Consider the following 17,921-nt stretch of genomic DNA (forward strand, 5'->3'; position numbering starts at 1 on the left):
CATAAGAGGAGGCTAGGGACAGTCTCCTCCATGGATATTCATAAGAGAGGGCTAGGGACCGTCTCCCCTGTGGACATTCCTTGGAGGGTCTAGGGACCGTCTCCCCCATGGACGTTCATAAGAGGGGGCTAGGGACCATCTCCCCCGTGCACATGCCTAGGAGGGGCTAGGGCCTGTCTCCCCAGGTGCGCGCAGATGCAGTGATTTCCACCCCCCCGGAGGGGCCGTCCATCTGGCGCCTGTGACAGAAAGGAGTGGACAGACCACAGGCCCTTCACACATTGTGACTGATAGCCAGGGGCGTGGTGGAGCAGGGGAGACTGCGTTCAGGGCAGGTTCCCAGGCTGAAGTTTGCATGTGACTCTGAAAGGGACTGGAAGAGCCGCAAAGAAGCGGAGTTGTCACCAATCAAATCGTCACAATCCGTTAGGGGCCGTGGCGGTACTAGAACGAGAACAACGTTAAAACCCCAGTAGCACACCCTTGAGCTTTTCCGCAAGCAGAGAAACTCTGTCTGCATTTGAGCCGTGTGAATAAAATGAATCTTTCTCCCTTTTTCTCCGGGTTTGCGGCAGGGCACCATTCCCAAGCTCACGGCGAAATCCAACTGCCGCTTTGAGATCGAGTGGGTCACCGAGTACGCCTGCCACAGGGATTACCTGGAAAGCCAGAGCTGCTCCCTGAGCAGCGCACAGCATGACGTGGCTGTCGACCTCCAGCCGCTGAGCCGGGTGGGAGGTGAGTTGGGGGGCCCTGAGAGCCTGGAGGGGCCCTGGGCTGAGCACCCCCTGCCCCGGGGCGGGCGCTGCAGGTCAGACGAGAGGAGGCTGTGCTCTCCCAGGCTTGTGCACGTCGCGAATCCCCTTCTCGTGTGTCCCCCTTTCCTCAACCTCAGACTCCTTGTTCTACACTTCGGAGGCGGACGAGTATACATATTATTTGAGCATCTGTGGAGGAAGCCAAATGCCCATCTGTAATAAGAAAGATGCTGCGGTGTGCCAAGTGAAAAAGGCAGATTCCACCCAAGTCAAAGTGGCCGGAAGACCCCAGAACCTGACCCTCCGGTGCGTATGACCCCCGTGTGACTCTCCAGGGCGTTGTGCATGTCCCCGTGAAGCCTAACACGCTCCCCTGCCAGCCGCCTGCTTCCGTTTTCCACAGGGAAGTCAGCTAAGCTGGCGTTTTTTTTCCTGCTTGAGTCAGGCAAGTGCCGTTCGTTGCTGATCCAGGTGGATGTTTTTCCTAGCTTTACAGTACAAGTGCTTCTGTTAGTACAGTTTGTTTTATAATCTGTTGTCTGTAGGGAACTGTACTGTAGCAAAGTTACTTGATTAGTTGATATGGCTTTTGCGTTTTATAGCTTATGTTTCTTAGAAGTTTTGAGTTTTCTCTGGCGGTTTGAGAAATCTGAAACACCACTGGCATCACACTCAAGAGTTGAACAACCAGGCGAATGCATTCAGGACAATTCTCCTGACCCCTGAAGTCAGGAGTTACCTTCACAAAAGCTTTTATCAAAGCATTAGTTTTCTGAAATTGTCATCTGGGGTCCCTCTGTCAGACTTTCTGTGGCAGTTGCTGGTAGAGCTGTGTCTTCTTGGGCATAAATTATTTTGTACAGAACCCCAAAATGAGAGCAGAAGAGTCCCCATGTTCCCAGTAGAACCTTTCACGCTTTGATCCAGCCAGTTATCACTTTGAAGTGAGAGGATGACAGACGCATCCATTTGGAGCTCTTTTCCTCTGGACGATCCTGCCCCAGATGGCGGGAGTGTGTCCCCAGCTGTTTGCGTCTGTGCTGGTCTGTGGATGGTGTGCAAAAGTCTTGATGTAGAAATGCTTAGACGTTCAAGTTTCTTTCTTGTTTCTACCAAACGTGTGTGTGTGTATGTATGTTATAAAAACCTAGGTACTCGGACGGAGACCTCACCTTGATCTATTTCGGGGGTGAGGAGTGCAGCTCCGGCTTCCAGCGGATGAGTGTCATCAACTTCGAGTGCAATCAGACAGCAGGTGAGTGCACTTGGAGACAGTGCTGGCTGTGCGTCAGTGGGCCGGGTTCGTGGAAGCAGAGGGGTGGGGGGCGGTCAGACCTTCTCCTGCAGACGGGGCCCCACAAGGCCCCCTCTGTGGTAGCGGGCAGGAGGACCCCCACCCACCCTGCCAACGGTGGACACGCACGTCCTGTTTCCATTTTCTGTTTGTTCTGGGAGTGGGCTCACCGGGAAAGCCTTTCTGTCCCACGTTCAGCTCTCACTGGAGTGTGGACGGAGCCTGTGGGCTGGGCTGCTCACCACCTTCTGGTGGGTTGTCACCCAATAACTCTGCTTCCAGGAAACGATTTTCTAGGTGAACCTTTCTGCAGTTGGTTGCCCTGCCATAGAGGTTGGATTCCGGGGATTGTGAGAGGCCACAGGGCAGCTTTAAGAGGAGTGGAGGGCTTCCCTGGGGGCTCAGATGGTAAAGAATCAGCCTGTGATACAGGAGACTTGGGTTTGATCCCTGGGTTGGGAAGATCCCCTGGAGGAGGGAATGGCAACCCACTCCGGTATTCTTGCCTGGAGAATCCCGTGGACAGAGGAGCCTGCTGGGCTACAGTCCATGGGGTCCACGACTGAGCAGCTAACACCCTGAGTCTTTCTAAGCAACTGAGAAGCTTCCTCGAGGCCACTGTGGCACTGCCATTTCCTCCACGCAGTTGGGGTCTGTTGAGAGGTGATGGGGGTCTCACTCTCATCAGAGCGCCATCCTCTCCCAGGCCCCCCAAACAGTGACCTCCCCCGCTTTTCTGCGTGCTGGCTAGGCCTCAGCCCAGAGCTGCAGCCTGGGAACCACCCGAGTCTGGCCCTGTCCGCATAACCGGCCAGCTCGCCCCATCCCTCCACCCCGAGGGGCCCCTGGTTCCTCCCTCTGTTTGTTTTGTACGTTCCCATGGAAGAGCTTTAACCTTCTGGTCCTGGGGCAGGTTCCTACGTGATTTACCGGGGGTCTGGGAGAGGCAGCCGTGCGTGGCGGGAGCCGAGCTTTAGAGGCAGGTGTCTGAAGGTGAACGCAGGCAGGAGAGGGGCGCAAGCAGAGACTCACCTGGCATGAAGCAGGTGGGAGGGCGTCAGGGCGCCCCTCGGTTCCCATTGCCCCCCGCCGCCGTCCCCATGGTTCACGGCCCTGCTTGTGGTCTGTCAGCCCCCCCCCCCCACCTCCCACGCGCGTCCTGGTCTTCACGTGGGAGTCGTGTTCTCAGTTGATTGATTGACCACATCTTATTGATTCCTGTCTGTGAGGCCTGGGGACGCCTTGGTGGCTGAGAGCTCTGTGGGTGGGTGCAGAGCAGAGGTAGGGGAGAATGGTGCTGGGGACCACAGTGCAGGGTGGCGCAGGCAGGGTCAGGGCGCCCGGCAAGGTCTGTCGCTGGGGGCCTGTGTCAGGAGGAAGGCGCCCAGGTCAGTGGGCTGGTGTCTGGGTCCCCCCTGAGGACTAGGAAGTGCCGTGTGGGTGAGGCGTATGGGACAGTGCGGGGCTGAGCCAGGCGCCAAAGATGGGGGCCAAGGGGCTGACGCTTGTAGCAGAGGAGCAGCTCGTGCAGAGGTGGGCATTGGGGTGGCCGTGAGCAGGTCAGAGCCGAAGGCCCCAACCCTGGCTAAAGAGACTGTAGGGATCTCATGTCCTGCGGAGGGTCTGGACTCTGTCTAGAAACCAGCGTACAGGGGCTGGTTGGTGGGGGAGGTGGGGGGTGGGACACACATCTGGCTTGGGTGCGGCCTCTGGATCTGTCTCTCTCCTGCTGGAAGGCCCCGAGGCCCTCCCCAGATTCTCCATCCCTCTGCCGTCATCCCCAGCTCCTCCAGGCCCTTAGGAGGCCCTCTGCGAAGTCCACCCCTTCCTCTCCTCCTGGGCCCCCCGGGAAAGGCAGCCTCCTCCTTGCCCCCAAATCCCCCTCCCAGACCCTTGGGCGGCCTGCCCCCACCCTGGCCGGGTGGGCGGCTCTGCTGCGGGCGCCCTGTGTGGGCCAGGGCCCCCTCCGCCCGGTCGCTGCCGCCTCCGGCCGTGCTCTGTCTGCGCTTTTTATTAATGACTTGGCTGAGGTGGTCGGGAATGCGCTGATCTCATCTGGGCACGTTGGGAGGATCGAATGATCACCCCCGAAGACCGCAGGAGGATGTTGAGGAGGGCCCCTGGTCAGGGACTCCCAGGAAAGACCCGGGAGTCGTGCCAGGAAGCTAGAGAGCCCAAGTGGGCTGGAGACTGGAAAAACGATTAGAGGTCATTCTTTTTTTTTTTTTCCCCTTTTTGTTAGGAAAGTTTTCGAATCTATAAGTAGAAGGAACATTACGATGAAAACTTACATGCCTACCCCTCAGGCTAAACGATCGTTAATGTTTTACCAAATTTGCTCCACGTTTATACGCTCCATCACATCAGCAATGGATCGTAACACTGCACCCCGACTCCGAGAGAGGACATTCCTTCACATAACCTTGGTGCCAAAGAGCTGGCAAAGTGAACGGTGATGCTCTAATCCTGAAGACACTTGTCTTCCTAGGTTCATTTTGTTGCGACTGGTGACACAGAGACCCGACCCGGAGACTTTTAGATGTTTTTGTGGGAGACTTTGAGCCCCGTTCAGGCTGGAGTTGGATTATGAAATATTTAAGGCTCCTTCCTACTCTGTAATTTGGAGCTAACTATATGTACTATACTGCTGCTGCTGCTGCTAAGTTGCTTCAGTCGTGTCCAACTCTGTGTGACGCCATAGACGGCAGCCCACCAGGCTCCCCCGTCCCTAGGATTCTCCAGGCAAGAGCTCTGGAGTGCGTTGCCATTTCCTTCTCCAATGCATGAAACTGTGTGTAGTCTAAAATTATTTCATTGTTGCTTTATTTGAGTTTAAGTTTAGAGAACTTAGAGAAGAGAAGCCCTTAGTGGAGTCTATGTTTATTGGATAAATGTAATAATGTATTTTTTGCATGTTTGAATGGGTGTTAATTGGCCACGGAATCTTGTGAAGCGTGGTTTATAGTTCAGCTTGGGTTTCCAGGAATTATTTAGGCTTATGAGTTGAGGGCGGAGAAGGCAATGGCACCCCCCTCCAGTACTCTTGCCTGGAAAATCCCATGGACGGAGGAGCCTGGTGGGCTGCAGTCCCTGGGGTCGCTAAGAGTCGGACACAACTGAGCGACTTCACTTTCACTTTTCACTTTCATGCATTGGAGAAGGAAATGGCAACCCACTCCAGTGTTCTTGCCTGGAGAATCCCAGGGACGGGGGAGCCTGGTGGGCTGCCGTCTATGGGGTCGCACAGAGTCGGACATGACTGAGGCGACTTAGCAGCAGCAGCAGCAGCAGCAGCATGAGTTTAGGGTTTCCTGCTTTTTAAGCCACAGAGGTGCATAAGTTTCTTTCTTCCATCCACAATGTATTTTCTTCACCATTTGTTTCAATAACTTAACATCTCGTTTGATGTAATAGATCTTATTATTGGTGATCCTGTCAAACAAGGACATTAGACTATTTTGCGGGGAGGAGTTACATTAGCGTCGGCTAGTAAAACACCATCCACAAATCCAAGTGGCAGGTGATCACATTTAAGACTTCGTTTCTCTAGTCTCTGTGCAGGTCTCGGGGCCTCTGCTCTGTGCGGTTGCTTGGAGACAGTGCATTTTCTACCTTGTATTGCTGCTGTCTGTGGATGTGGCCTCAGGATTCCACAGAGGATGGGAACTGCAGTTTTTTTTTGTTTTTTTTTTTTTTAATTTAATGGGCCAGAACTAAGAGACCTGACCCAACTTCAAAGGCTGGGAGGCAGGAAATGTGGTTGAGCTGTGTGCCCTGAGGGAAGGTTGAACCGGTCTGGTGAGCGGGCAGCCCCGTCTCTGTCGGGGCAGAGGAGGAATGGGGTGGGTCCCCGGCTATGGAGGGAAGAGTCCGCTTCGCCTCCCGCTGGTCGTGGAGGCCACATACCCTGAGGCCGCGTAAAGGGGGTGCTGGGAATGCACCTGTGCAGGTGGGATACCCAGGAAGCTTTCGGAATTGCGTGGAGAGCACTGATGGAGAGATTACAGAAAGTCACCCTGATCCCGCTGGTGGGTGGAGACCCATAGGAAAATAGCTGTCCTGGAGGCAAGGCCATTGTGTGTTTAAAAAGCCACGTGGTCTGAATGAACGAGTCATTTATTTTAATATTTTAAATTATCCGACTTGTTTGTAATAGCTGTATAAGAATTGTAAGAGTGAACCTAGTTTTATGTGTTTGAACCTAAAACCAACCAAACAAAATAAAAGAAACGTAGATTGGTAGGGAGGAGTCTTAGTTTTCTATTTTCTAAAAGTTCTCCGAGGAGTTAAATAAGAATGCAGGTCAGGGGCAGGCCGGCCAGTGGTTATTTAAATTTTACTTAAAATGGACTCTCCCTGTGGATCATTAGGGCGTTTCAGATGCAAACCTAGCTCCTAAGGGAGGATGACCCTAGAACCATTCACAGTACTATTGGTATTTAATCGTCTGTGAAGTTACGTGGTAAAAGAAAAACACTCTGAATGCCTCAGGTTTTCAGGAAACACAAATCTTTTCTGATTCGTGAAATACTGATCCAGCGGGGAGTAGCGTAAACCTTGTGGATGGATTGGGGCTTGTTGGAGCATTGAAAAAAGCTGGAGGAGCTTCAGTGCTCCAACATGGGGGGGCATCGTTGTCCCAGCTAGAGAGGGTGGGCTCTGTGTTGTTGGTAAGGAGGTTGGGAGCACCGGTTCTTAGGGAGAACAGCTTCGGGTAGTTAAAAAAATAAAGTTCGAAAAACAGAAGAAAGAAAAAATCCCACAGTAGCGCAGGGAAGTAGTGCTGCTTTGCGGCTCCGAGTCTGGCTCTGGGGCCAGACCGTCTGGGTTTGATTTCTGGCTTTCTAGCTCTGGAGCCATAGGCAAACTACTTAGCCCTCCTAAATCTCCAGAACGGGGCTGAAACTGTCCTCATGCCACAGCGTGTGAAGGATGAAATCCCTCGGATGGATGTGGAGCCCTTAACTCAGAGCACGTTGTTTGCCATCCAGCCCCGCGGAGAACGCTGGGCTTAGCGCCCTGCCCACCTCGGCTTGAGCTCCGTGTGCAACTAGCCGCTGTTGCTGGTGTTACAGCTGCGACGATTATATTATTAAAGATTTAATAGAAGTTGCCATTGAAGCAGCGTTCACCCTTGGTGCAAAATGTTATCTCCCTTTTCGTTAGAACATTGTTCTCTTCAGGGCACTGAGCCTTAAGAAAGGCAAGTCGTGCAGGAGGTCCAGAGGAGGATTATTAAACCATCAAGGGTGGAAAACCGGCCGTCGTGCCAGCAGCACACTAGCTCGGAAAGGCAAGGGGATAGAATTTCTCGTTGGGGAAAAGTCAACAGGGTTTGCAGAATCCCAGGCTACGTGGACCAGGGAAACTGGCTTGCAGGGAGGGCTGATGGATTGGAGGACAATTTTAGAGGCCCACGCATGCCTGAGTCCCCAGGATTTAGGATGCTGGCCCCTCTGGGAGTGAGGTTACTAGACCTGAGCGCCCTTCAGCTGAGGGTAGGGGAGGCCCAAACCTCATCAGACCTTATCTCTCTTCTCCGCTCATTTCAGGGACGAGTCCCTAGGGACTTGTCCTGCTCACAAGCACATCGTTAAGACTGTGATGGTCCTGGAACCGGAGTGACGCCCTGGTCTGACTTAAAAGGGTGTTTATGAGCTTCTGGGAAGCTGACCGCAGGCCGTGAGCTGCCTAGCACTGCCCGGGGGCTCACACCCATTGAAAACACCCTGCTGTCCTGTTGAGGCCATCCTCCCGAGATGAAAGGGGCACAGGGCTGACTGCAGGGGTTCTGCCTGAGACACTCTGGCCTGGGCGCCCTCTGATCTCTGGGGCTGGAGCCCTGAGCTTGTTTGCCTGCTTGCCTGTCCCGGGGGTCCCGTCCTGTGTGCCATCTGGCGGTCCTGGCGTCTCACACCGCGGGCACTGTCTCCCTTTCGGCCTGACGCAGGTAACAACGGCAGAGGGGCTCCTGTGTTCACCGGGGAGGTGGACTGCACCTACTTCTTCACGTGGGACACGAAGTACGCCTGCGTGCACGAGAAGGAGGCCCTGCTGTGCAGCGTCTCCGATGGGAAACAGCGCTTCGACCTGTCGGCGCTGGCCCGGCACTCAGGTAGGCGGCCAGAGGTGCACAAGAACCTTCCCTCTCGCCTCCTTCCCCACCAGTGTGGTTGGAAATGCTGTTACTGTTCTCTTTGTCAACTGATCGTATCCCAGCCCTTCCTCCCTTCTCACGGAGCAACATGAATTATCAGAGATGACCCTGACTCAGGAGGTGAGATATCTGAATTTGAGGTCAGCGTTACTGTTCCCAGTTGGAGTGCCTTGGGCTCCTCTTATCATAGTTCAGTGAAAAAACGACCAAGTGCCTTCTGTGTGCCAGGCCCTGTATTTTGTGATTAGAAACTTTTTTTTTTTTAACTCTTGTTGTTGAGAAGGTAGATCTTAAAAATTCTCACCACACACACAGAAATTGCTAGTTTCTTGTGATGAATGTTTATCTACACTACGGAGGTGTTCATTTTACACTGTATACATATATCGAGTTGTGTTGTATACCTACAGCCAGCATGTGGCTTCCCACATGGTGGTAGTGGTAAGGAATCCACCTGCCCATGCAGGAGACCTAAGAGACGTGGGTTCATTCTCTGGGTCGGGAAGGTCCCCCAGGAGAAGAGCGTGACAACGCATTCCAGTGTTCTTGCCTGGAGAATCCCTGTGGACAGAGGAGCCTGGCGGGCTGCAGTCCATGGGGGTGGCAAAGAGTCAGACAGGACTGAGGGACTCAGCTCAGGATGGCACAGCACCGACGAGTAGCCTCTGTCACGTGGAATAGCACATACGACAGGCAGGGTGGCCTGAAGCCGAATAATCACCAGCTGCTATGGGAACGATGACTCATGTGTTCTGAGCCCCCGCTGCTGAGGGCCGCTTTACGTTGGAAGGAGGATCCCTCTGTTGTGGGTGCTAGTCTGGGAACACGAGCCCCATCGCGGAAGCCCTCAGGTAGTGGATTGCCCCGGGAGTTACCATCCCGGTGCTCTTGTGGTTCAGCACCTCTGAGCCGCGGGCCTGGGGCTGTGGTTCCCTTCTGTAGGCTGGTGGAGAGGCTGGCCTTCTGTCTGCTGGGCGGGTAGGGCTCTCCGCTCTGCTCAGACCGGGGTGCGAGGCCTCTGCTGCCGCCCAGCTGTGTTGACTCAAGCAGCTTGCCCTCCTCCTCCTCCCCCGGTTTTTCCTTGCTGTAAACTGAGTGCTGCTTTCTAATCCCTCTCTTCACTTTCCCTTTTTTTTTTTTTTTTTGTAACCATCCCTCTGTCCAAGGCCCAGCCTGAGGTCTGTGAAGGATGCAGAGATGTGTTCAAGCTCAGCTGACTTTGGCCCCCTCTCTCTGGTTCCGTGAATAATCAGTCCTGAATATTCTTTGGAAGGACTGACATTGAAACTGAAACTCCAATCCTTTGGCCACCTGCTGCAAAGAACTGACTCATTGGAAAAGACCCTGATGCTGGGAAAGATAGAAGGCGGGAGGAGAAGGGGATGACAGAGGATGAGATGGTTGGATGGGATCACTGACTCAATGGACATGAGTTTGAATAGGCTCTGGGAGTTGGTGATGGATAGGGAGGCCTGGCGTGCTGCAGTCCACAGGGTCGCAAAGAGTTGGACACGACTGAGTGAACTGAAGTGGTTCTTTGGGAGCAGGGTTTTTTTGTGTAGCGTTTGCACCCAGGTAATTGAGATGCTGTGAAGTGAGAGCTAAAATCCTTCCCTGGTAGGTAGATGTCCTTCTGCGTGAAGGCCCCTCAGCCCTCCCACCGCAGCTTTCAGAACTGTTCGTCCTTGTTTAGCAAGTGGTCCTTCCAGGTTGCTGACAGCCCTGGGTAGTGAGTGGGTTGTGCTCCCGCTGATGAGGGGTTTTCGCTGTAAACCCCGGACTCCAGTCTGTTCAGGAGCACCCTCTCCGTGTGTACGTCCGCCTTTCCTCCCAGTCCTCAGTGATGTCTGCAGGGGCCGTTTGGGGACGGTCCGCCTTTGACTTGCTCTCTGCTCTCAGTCCCTGCTGCTTCTACCTCTGTGGATGTTTTCTGTTCAAACATGACTGGGTCGTGAACGGTTTTGAGTTCAGGGACCACCCATGTCTTGTTTATCTTCTGGGGGCCCCGAGTGCTAAGCCCCGGGCCGGGTCTGCCTTATCTGTGGTCTGGAGGCAGATGCGTCGCCCGTGGCCTGTGCCTGCCAGGTCCCAGCGCTGGCGCCTGGCTCTGCTTTTCAGGTTTTTGATTTCAGACTCTGAGGCTTGGGAGAACTTTAGCCGTTTAATCCTCAGGCCACCCCGGTAAGCTGCCTCTTCTGAGGAGCTCTTTGGGGCTGGTTTGTTACTGTCACGTTCAAAACAAGCCTAAGATTCCCCCCGTGTGTCTGTGCCTTCAGCCTGCCCAGGTCCAGAGATGTGAGAGCCTGTTTAGTGACCACGGGCCTTTACCTTCAGCTTCATCACTGTCTATGGTGTGACTCACACAGAAAAGCAATCACTGCCTAGGGCTAGAAAAAGCTTTTTTTTTTTTCTCTTGGTTACAGAACTGGAACAAAATTGGGAAGCTGTGGATGGCAGTCAGAGGGAAGCGGAAAAGAAGCATTTCTTCATTAACATCTGCCACAGGGTCCTGCAGACGGGCCAGGCACGGGGCTGCCCCAAAGATGCGGCCGTGTGTGCCGTGGGTGAGTGGTATCCCGTGGTGAGTCGTGCCCGTGCGTGCAGGCAGAGCTGGGCTGCATCCAGGCTGGAGGGAATGAAGATGAGCTTCCTGTGGTTCATCACAGCCTCCTCTCTCTGGGTTCAGCACAGAAAAGATGGGAGGGAAAGGAGAGTTTAATGACTCAGATGTAGGGAACTGGGGCACTCGGGCGTCTTGAAGCAGGCGGAAGTCTTCTGATGTGGGCTCCCTAGAGACAGAAAGAAACATGTGGGAAAATCCTTGGTTATCTTTTCACCTTGTAACCCGAGGAAGAGAACTGCCAGTGCTTGTATAAAAAAAACTGATTTTGATTTGTTAACGACTGTACTGCCTGGAATTGTTCAAGAATTATGGCTTCCGGGGATGGGGACTCTCAGAATCTTGTATGAGAGAAGTGGACGGACCCTTTGAGTTCCTTTGGCTTTTAACTGTGTTGGCCGCAACTTCTCAATTGGATATTAAGTGTTTAAACATGTTACTTAAGAGTCACCTGGAAAGCGACAGGCAGAATAATTGGAATCTGTTTTGCAAGCATTAGATAAGCGATTGTGAACTGTTAACTTTTTAATTAATTTTTATTGGAGTACAGATGCTTTTTGTTCCTTCGTAGCTTAGGTGGTAAAGAATCTGCCTGCAATGCAGGAGACTTGGGTTCAATCCCTGGGTCGGGAAGATCCCCTGCAGAAGGGAAAGGCTACCCACTCCAGTATTCTGGCCCGGAGAATCCCATGGACAGAGGAGCCTGTTGGGCTACAGTCCATGGGGTCACAGAGAGGCAGACATGACTGAGTGACTAACACGCAGTTGCTTTACAGTGTTGGGTTAGTTTGTGCTGAACAGCAAAGGGAAACAGCTGTATGTATACATGTGTCCTCTCTTTTTTGAATTTCCTTCCCATTTAGGTCACCGCAGAGCAGTGGGTAGAGTTACGAGGGATTGTGAATTTAAATTTAAAATCCAGGTTGGATTTTAGGAATTATCCCAGGCTTCAGAATTGGTGGTGTGTCTTTTTAAGCAGGCGTGTCCCTGCCTTTATTTAAGAAGGACTTGAGACAGAGTTTCATTGCTTTATCGTAAAAGTCACTGAACCAAGAATTGAGTGGTCACCTGCTTGGGCCCCTGAACAGATTTAGTTTCTACTTTGGTCACGGGACAAATGCTTCCCCCTTGGTTTCAAATGACCTTGTGCCTCAGGGCAGCTGAGGCCCCCCTAAATGGGGGAGCGTTGTTGTTTTCCAAGATCTCGTGACAGGCATTTCTGCCTCTGTCTGCCTCCCCTGCCCTTGAAAGATGCTGTGAGTCACTCTCACACTTTCCTCCTCCTCCTTCTGGAGGTGCCCGCGGGGTCCTCAGTGAGGCCGCCCCTGTTCGGTCAGACGTGTCACTCGCGTCTAGAGATCCACTGACCGTCCCGAGCAGGCTTGGCGGGCCGGGAAAGGGGCCAACGCACACCTGTGGGCCTTGGCTCCCTCTCGGTACCTCTGCGTCTGCGTTGTTAACCCCTTTTGATCATGTTTTCTGTTTTGTTCCCCCTTTGCTTTCTCTTTTCTAGATAAGAACAGAAGTAAAAATCTGGGCAGATTTATTTCTTCTCCCACCAGAGAGAAAGGAAATATTCAGCTCTCTTACTCAGATGGTGATGAGTGCGGTGGTGGCCAGAAGATAATGACAAATATAACACTTATGTGCAAACCAGGTACAAATGAGAAGCACAAACAGAAAACGTGGGGTCTCCCGGGCTCCTGCCAGGGGCACCCGTGCAGTCTGTTTCCCGAGTTCCTCCCCGGCCACCGCTGGGACGACGCGGTAGAGCGCTGAGGTCCAGAAGCGTCGCGGTGGCCCCGCTGGATTCTGTCGCCCCCGCCCCAAACCGGCCCAGAGATGGAGAAACCATATGGTGTCCGAGGGGGTCATGTTGCAATTTTCCAGATGAGTTATGCTCTCGGCACGGCTTCCACTTCCTTAGGCCTGGTGCCGGCTGATCGTGGGGCCCCCTGACTTCCTCCAGAGGGGGACCATCACGAACGGCTCAAACGTCGTCCATGACCTTAGCGGGCACACAATAAATACTCCTCTTGATCTGCCTTTATTTATAGGTTCACATTGTTTTCCAGGGGTCAGGATCTATATATATATATCTGCACATTTTTTATGTTTCTCAAAACATGGCATTCTGTGAATGCTCTTCTGTGTCCCACGGTCGTTATTTATCATCTGTCGGGACTTCCTTGTTGCTGCTGGCTTGGTTTTACTATTTTTACTCATTTTACTCTATTGTTGGATTAATAACATGTTTCCAGCATTAATTGTGCTGTGACATGTCCCCGCTGCCTCCTGTTGGAAGATTTCCTTTGGATAAATTCCCGGCTGTGAGATAAGTTCAAGGACCGGGACAGTATTTTTTTTTTTTAAGATTGTAAAATATACATAAGATAAAGTTGACCATTGTAAAGGAATTGTAAAATACACATAATCTGAAATTCGCCCCTTTAACCGCAGTTCAGTGGCGTTAAGCACCTTACGTTCACATTGTACGTTAAGTACGTTTACACCAACGTCCATCTGCAGAACTTTCTCGTCCTCCCAAGCTGAAGTTGTGTCCCCGTTAAACACTAGTTCACCCCCACCCTTGTCCTGACCCTGTCGGTGTGACCACTCTAGCGACCTCAGATCAGTATTTATAGAGCTGGTTTGAGAACCATGGAAGCTTCTCGAGACTGGATCAATGACCAGTCTGGGTATGCTCATCAACAGGTGACTTAGAAAGTGCCCCGGTGCTGACAACCTCCAGGGCTGATGGCTGCTTCTACGAGTTTGTGTGGCGAACGGCCGCGGCCTGCGTGCTCTCCAGGACCGAGGGGGACAACTGCACGGTCTTTGACTCCCAGGCAGGTGAGTGTCCGAGCCCCCTGTGGGCAGCCTCTCCTGCAGCCACTTCAGCTGGCTTCTGTTTTTTGGCTGCGCTGGATCTTCATTGCTACTTAGGCTTTGCTCTGGTTTTGGGGACCGGGGGGCTACTCTCGAGTTGTGTGCGGGCTTCTCATTGCAGTGGCTTCTCTTGTGAAGTGTGGGCTTCCGTGGTTGTGGAGCACGGGCTTAGCTGTTACGCAGCACGTGGGATCTTCCCAGATCAGGGATCGAGCCCATGTCTCCTGCGTTAGTAGGCAGATCCTTAACCACTGAGCCACCAGAGAAAGCCTGTTTGTTTTCTAACATTTTCTCTCTGAGTGTTTCAGAGTTGATAACCTGCTTCAGAATTTATAGTAATACTGTGTGACCAGAACTCTGAAAATCTGGTGTTTGAGGCTTACTTGAGATAATGAAAAAACCTCTCTGATAGTTATAGTTGCAGGGGTTTTGCTAATCATGAGCCCCAGGAACACGGGAAATAAATCATGTCTGGAAAGACATCCCAAGTGCCTTTCTGGCCGTGAAACCCACCGTAGCCTTTTCAAGGTTATTGTATTGTGGTTGTGGTCCCGCTTCTGACACACCGGTGGTTCATTCAGCCAGGAATTGTGGGCTCTGACTCGGGCGTTGGGGGGACACGGCAGGAAGGGGTGAGTGAGGCTGTGGAGGAGGCCCGTCCCCGGGGGAAGGTCGTGACGTCTCCATGCCGTGGGGCCGGCCCAGCCTCTCCTGCACCCCGTGGTCTGACCCGCCTGGGGTGCTTCCGGCTCTTCCTTAGGGTTTTCTTTCGACTTGTCGCCTCTCACGAAGAAGGACGCCTATAGGGTCGAGACGGACAAGTACGAGTTCCACATCAACGTGTGCGGCCCGGTGTCCGTTGGCACCTGCCCGCCGGACTCGGGGGCCTGTCAGGTGTCCAGAAGGCAAGTGGCCGCTCTGCGATCTGGGTGCGCCCTCGGGTGTCCTGCGTGCATGGATGTCGTCCTCCAGGACAGCTCTGCCGCCTGCCGACGTCCTTCCCCGACAATCCTTTAAACCCCGGGAGGGCCTGGACTAAGGGCGTTTAGTTTCCAGAGGAGGGGCAGGACAGAAAGTGGGTGCGTGGGGTGGCGGGGGACCCTCACTTCTGTGCAGTCAGCGCTTCTCGGCCGCCTGAGGGGATCTGTGCCCACACTTCTCCAAGTTCAGTGCAGCATTGGCTCAGATGAAGGGAGCTGGGCCTTGAAGCGGCGCTGACAGGTCTGGCGTCGGGGTGGGGTCGCCTTCACGCGCCCACTGTGCAGAGATCCTCCCACCCAGGTCCTGGCAACCCCCACGCTCCTAGTGTCGCCCAGCGCTGGTCCCACTATCTTTTCTGAGAAACGCTTGGCTTGTTTTAGTGATAGGAAGTCTTGGAACTTGGGACGCAGCAACGCTAAGCTTTCGTATTACGACGGGATGATCCAGCTGACCTACAGGGACGGCACACCCTACAATAATGAGAAGCACACACCAAGAGCCACGCTCATCACCTTTCTCTGTGACCGAGACGCCGGAGTGGGTTTCCCTGAATATCAGGTGGGAGCCACGGGTGCTCATGTGCATCTGCGCGGCGACGGGGGCAAAGGAGGGAGAGGTGGTCAGTCTCGTAAAGGCGGGGGAAGAGAAGAGAGCAGGTGGAGGCGGGGCTTGTGACTCTTCTGGAGCGAAGGAGGTTCTGATGGAGCTGACACGTGAACTGGAATGGTCCCCGGGGAGAAGCTGTCACGCTGTCTGGCTTCCCGGGCGTTATCCAGGAGCCTGTCACGGGCCCTTTATTTAGAAGCAGAGCCGTTATTAGTCTGGTTTCCTGGGCACATCCTCAGCTCCTTTGATTTTAATTAATCCTTTTAGATTTGCCAGGGGACATGGGCAGTGTGTATTTTCTGACCAGCAGTGGGCCGTACCACCCTCAGTCACAGCCCTCGACACTGCTGGTTTGGGGTACAAACCGCACAAAAGCAACAGCCCTGCCTTATTACCACTAACAGAAGCTAGAGTTCCATCTTAACTCGTTGCTGGGCTATGTTCCTTTTAATAGAACGAGAGGGGATGGACAAAGGAGATGAACTTGCCTCTGATTCTTACTGAGGAACAAGTGTCCCACCTTTTTCGAAATGCTGGCTTTGTGTAATGAGTCCCCTTCTCTGCTGTCCCTCCTGTGTGTGTCCTGAGATTAGGAGGAAGATAACTCTACATACAACTTCCGGTGGTACACCAGTTACGCCTGCCCGGAGGAGCCGCTGGAGTGCGTCGTGACCGACCCCCTCACACTAGACCAGTACGACCTCTCCAGGTGAGGTGGGCCCGCCTGCCCTCAGCCTGGCCCCGTCCAGTTAGGGCCGAGGTTGCTGCCGGTGGGCATGTCCCGGAGCCTGTAAGACAGCGTGCAGGACCAGGGTGGGGAGCTCCAAGCGGCATGAATTCTAATGGTCTGGGAGCCTTCGCAGGATCAGCCAGTGTTTGCCCAGCACAAACCTCTGTCTTCAGCTGCATTCTTCAGAGCGATGCCTGTTCAGTGCAGAGGTGTGGGGGTGGTCCCAGGTGTGCAGAGAGGGCTGTTTCTCATGAGGCTGGAGAGGAGGTGTGGGGTGGGCCGGCCTCTGCAGGTTTGATAGGCAGCGCACCTAAGTCTTTAGGACTTAGAAATGAATTATCCCGCCGAAAGCTGTCGGCTGGAAAAAAAGCGTGGGTTTCCCCCTTGACCTTTCAGGTTAGCGAAATCCGAGGGCGGTCCCGGGGGAAACTGGTACTCACTGGACCATGGCGGGGCACGGAGCACGTGGCGGAAGTACTACATCAACGTGTGCCGCCCTCTGAACCCGGTGCCAGGCTGTGACCGCTACGCGTCCGCCTGTCAGATGAAGTACCAGGGCGAGCAGGTGAGGTGGCCCTGCCCTCCCTCCTGAGCCCTGGGCTTCGCGCTGGAGGGTGGAGGGGGTGGTCTGAGTGGGTCTGGCTTGCGCCGAGAAGCCCCTTGAGACAGAGAGGGGCGTCTCTCTGCGAACTCACCTGCCCCACCCCTGCAGAGATGCGATCACACTTGAGTCGTTGCTCAGATTTAAAATGAAAAAAAAAAACACAAAAACCCCTGGGTGTGGGGAACCGCCTCTGCTCACGGTTCTCGGCAGAGGAAGTGACTCTGAACAGCAGACGTCTATCAAGGAGAGTTTAAGCTTCCAAAAGCTCTTGCTTCTGGACTGATTAGAGGGGACGCCTGCTTGGCAGATCCAAGCGCCAGCCCTTCTTGCCTGGGTGCAGGCTGCACTCTGTCATTCGATGGAATGCAGTCACTGCCAGAACCTCGGTAACGCTCCCCTGGGTGCCTTGTTGTACACAGCGCGTCTTAAAATAAAGACGTTTGTGTGCTTCTTTAAAAATAGCACGTCGAGGGTGTACTTTTCCTGGGGTCCGTTACACGGCAGCTCAGAGGTGTTTTCGGGGAAGCTGGTGAGCGCCCCCTGCTGGTTGAGTGGAGCATGGCGTGGTGTGTTGCTGTGCTCTGTGTTGGAGCAATGGCCTCCAAGCACAGTCTGCTCTCGTTATTCATGGATTCTGTATTTGCAAGCTGTCTACTTGCTACTGTTCATTCGTGACCCCAGATCAGTGCCCGGGCGCCCTCACGGTCTGTCGTGGACATGTGCAGAGAGGCCTGGTGTGGCTCTGCAGTTTTGTCCCAGTTCTGCTACCCAGACGTCCAAACGACGGAGGCGAGAGGGGGCGGGCAGTGTGGTGCCAGACGCTCCTGGCTCCTGGCCACACGTGGACCGGGCTGGGTCCTTCCTCGAGTGCCTGGGAGAGGACTGGCCTTGGATGGGTCACTTAACACATCCAAACCTCGTTTCACTTTTGTGAAATTAAAAGGATCTACCAGGGTTTTGAGGCTTCAGGATTGCAGTCTATGGGAGATAAATGTCTGCAGAGATCAACGTGCCCCCTCTCTCGGTGTGCAGGGAGTGGGTCAGTTCTAGCCTCCTGGCTGGTGCCCAGAGCCCGAGGGCGTGCAAGTCCATGGCATGCAGTGTCGCAGGGCTTGCACGCCCCCTGGTGCACATCTGCCCCGCGGCTCCTCTACAGATGGCTCAGTGGCAGCGCTGTTAGTAGACGTGGGTGGCTAATGTAAGCTCTGCTTTTTGGAGCTTTCTGGGATTTCTTTCCCCTGAGTGTTTTCCATCTGAAGTCAGTTGAATTTGCAGATGCAGA

General features: G+C 53.7%; 1 protein-coding gene across 1 annotated transcript in view; it reads left to right on the forward strand.

Moving 5' to 3' along the window:
* The window catches only part of IGF2R (insulin like growth factor 2 receptor), a 102,245-nt gene that overhangs the window by 40,374 nt on the left and 43,950 nt on the right, over window positions 1-17,921 (forward strand). The window contains exons 8-18 of the mRNA XM_040238927.1: window positions 576-738; window positions 896-1,064; window positions 1,910-2,013; window positions 8,003-8,167; window positions 10,633-10,773; window positions 12,343-12,486; window positions 13,545-13,682; window positions 14,479-14,623; window positions 15,080-15,257; window positions 15,899-16,014; window positions 16,432-16,600. Of these exons, the coding sequence (XP_040094861.1) occupies window positions 576-738; window positions 896-1,064; window positions 1,910-2,013; window positions 8,003-8,167; window positions 10,633-10,773; window positions 12,343-12,486; window positions 13,545-13,682; window positions 14,479-14,623; window positions 15,080-15,257; window positions 15,899-16,014; window positions 16,432-16,600 (1,632 nt within the window). The remainder of the gene's footprint in view (window positions 1-575; window positions 739-895; window positions 1,065-1,909; window positions 2,014-8,002; window positions 8,168-10,632; window positions 10,774-12,342; window positions 12,487-13,544; window positions 13,683-14,478; window positions 14,624-15,079; window positions 15,258-15,898; window positions 16,015-16,431; window positions 16,601-17,921) is intronic.

The sequence above is a fragment of the Oryx dammah genome, unplaced genomic scaffold (genome assembly GCF_014754425.2).
Source record: "Oryx dammah isolate SB20612 unplaced genomic scaffold, SCBI_Odam_1.1 HiC_scaffold_4, whole genome shotgun sequence".
In the NCBI taxonomy this organism is placed as follows: Eukaryota; Metazoa; Chordata; class Mammalia; order Artiodactyla; family Bovidae; genus Oryx; species Oryx dammah.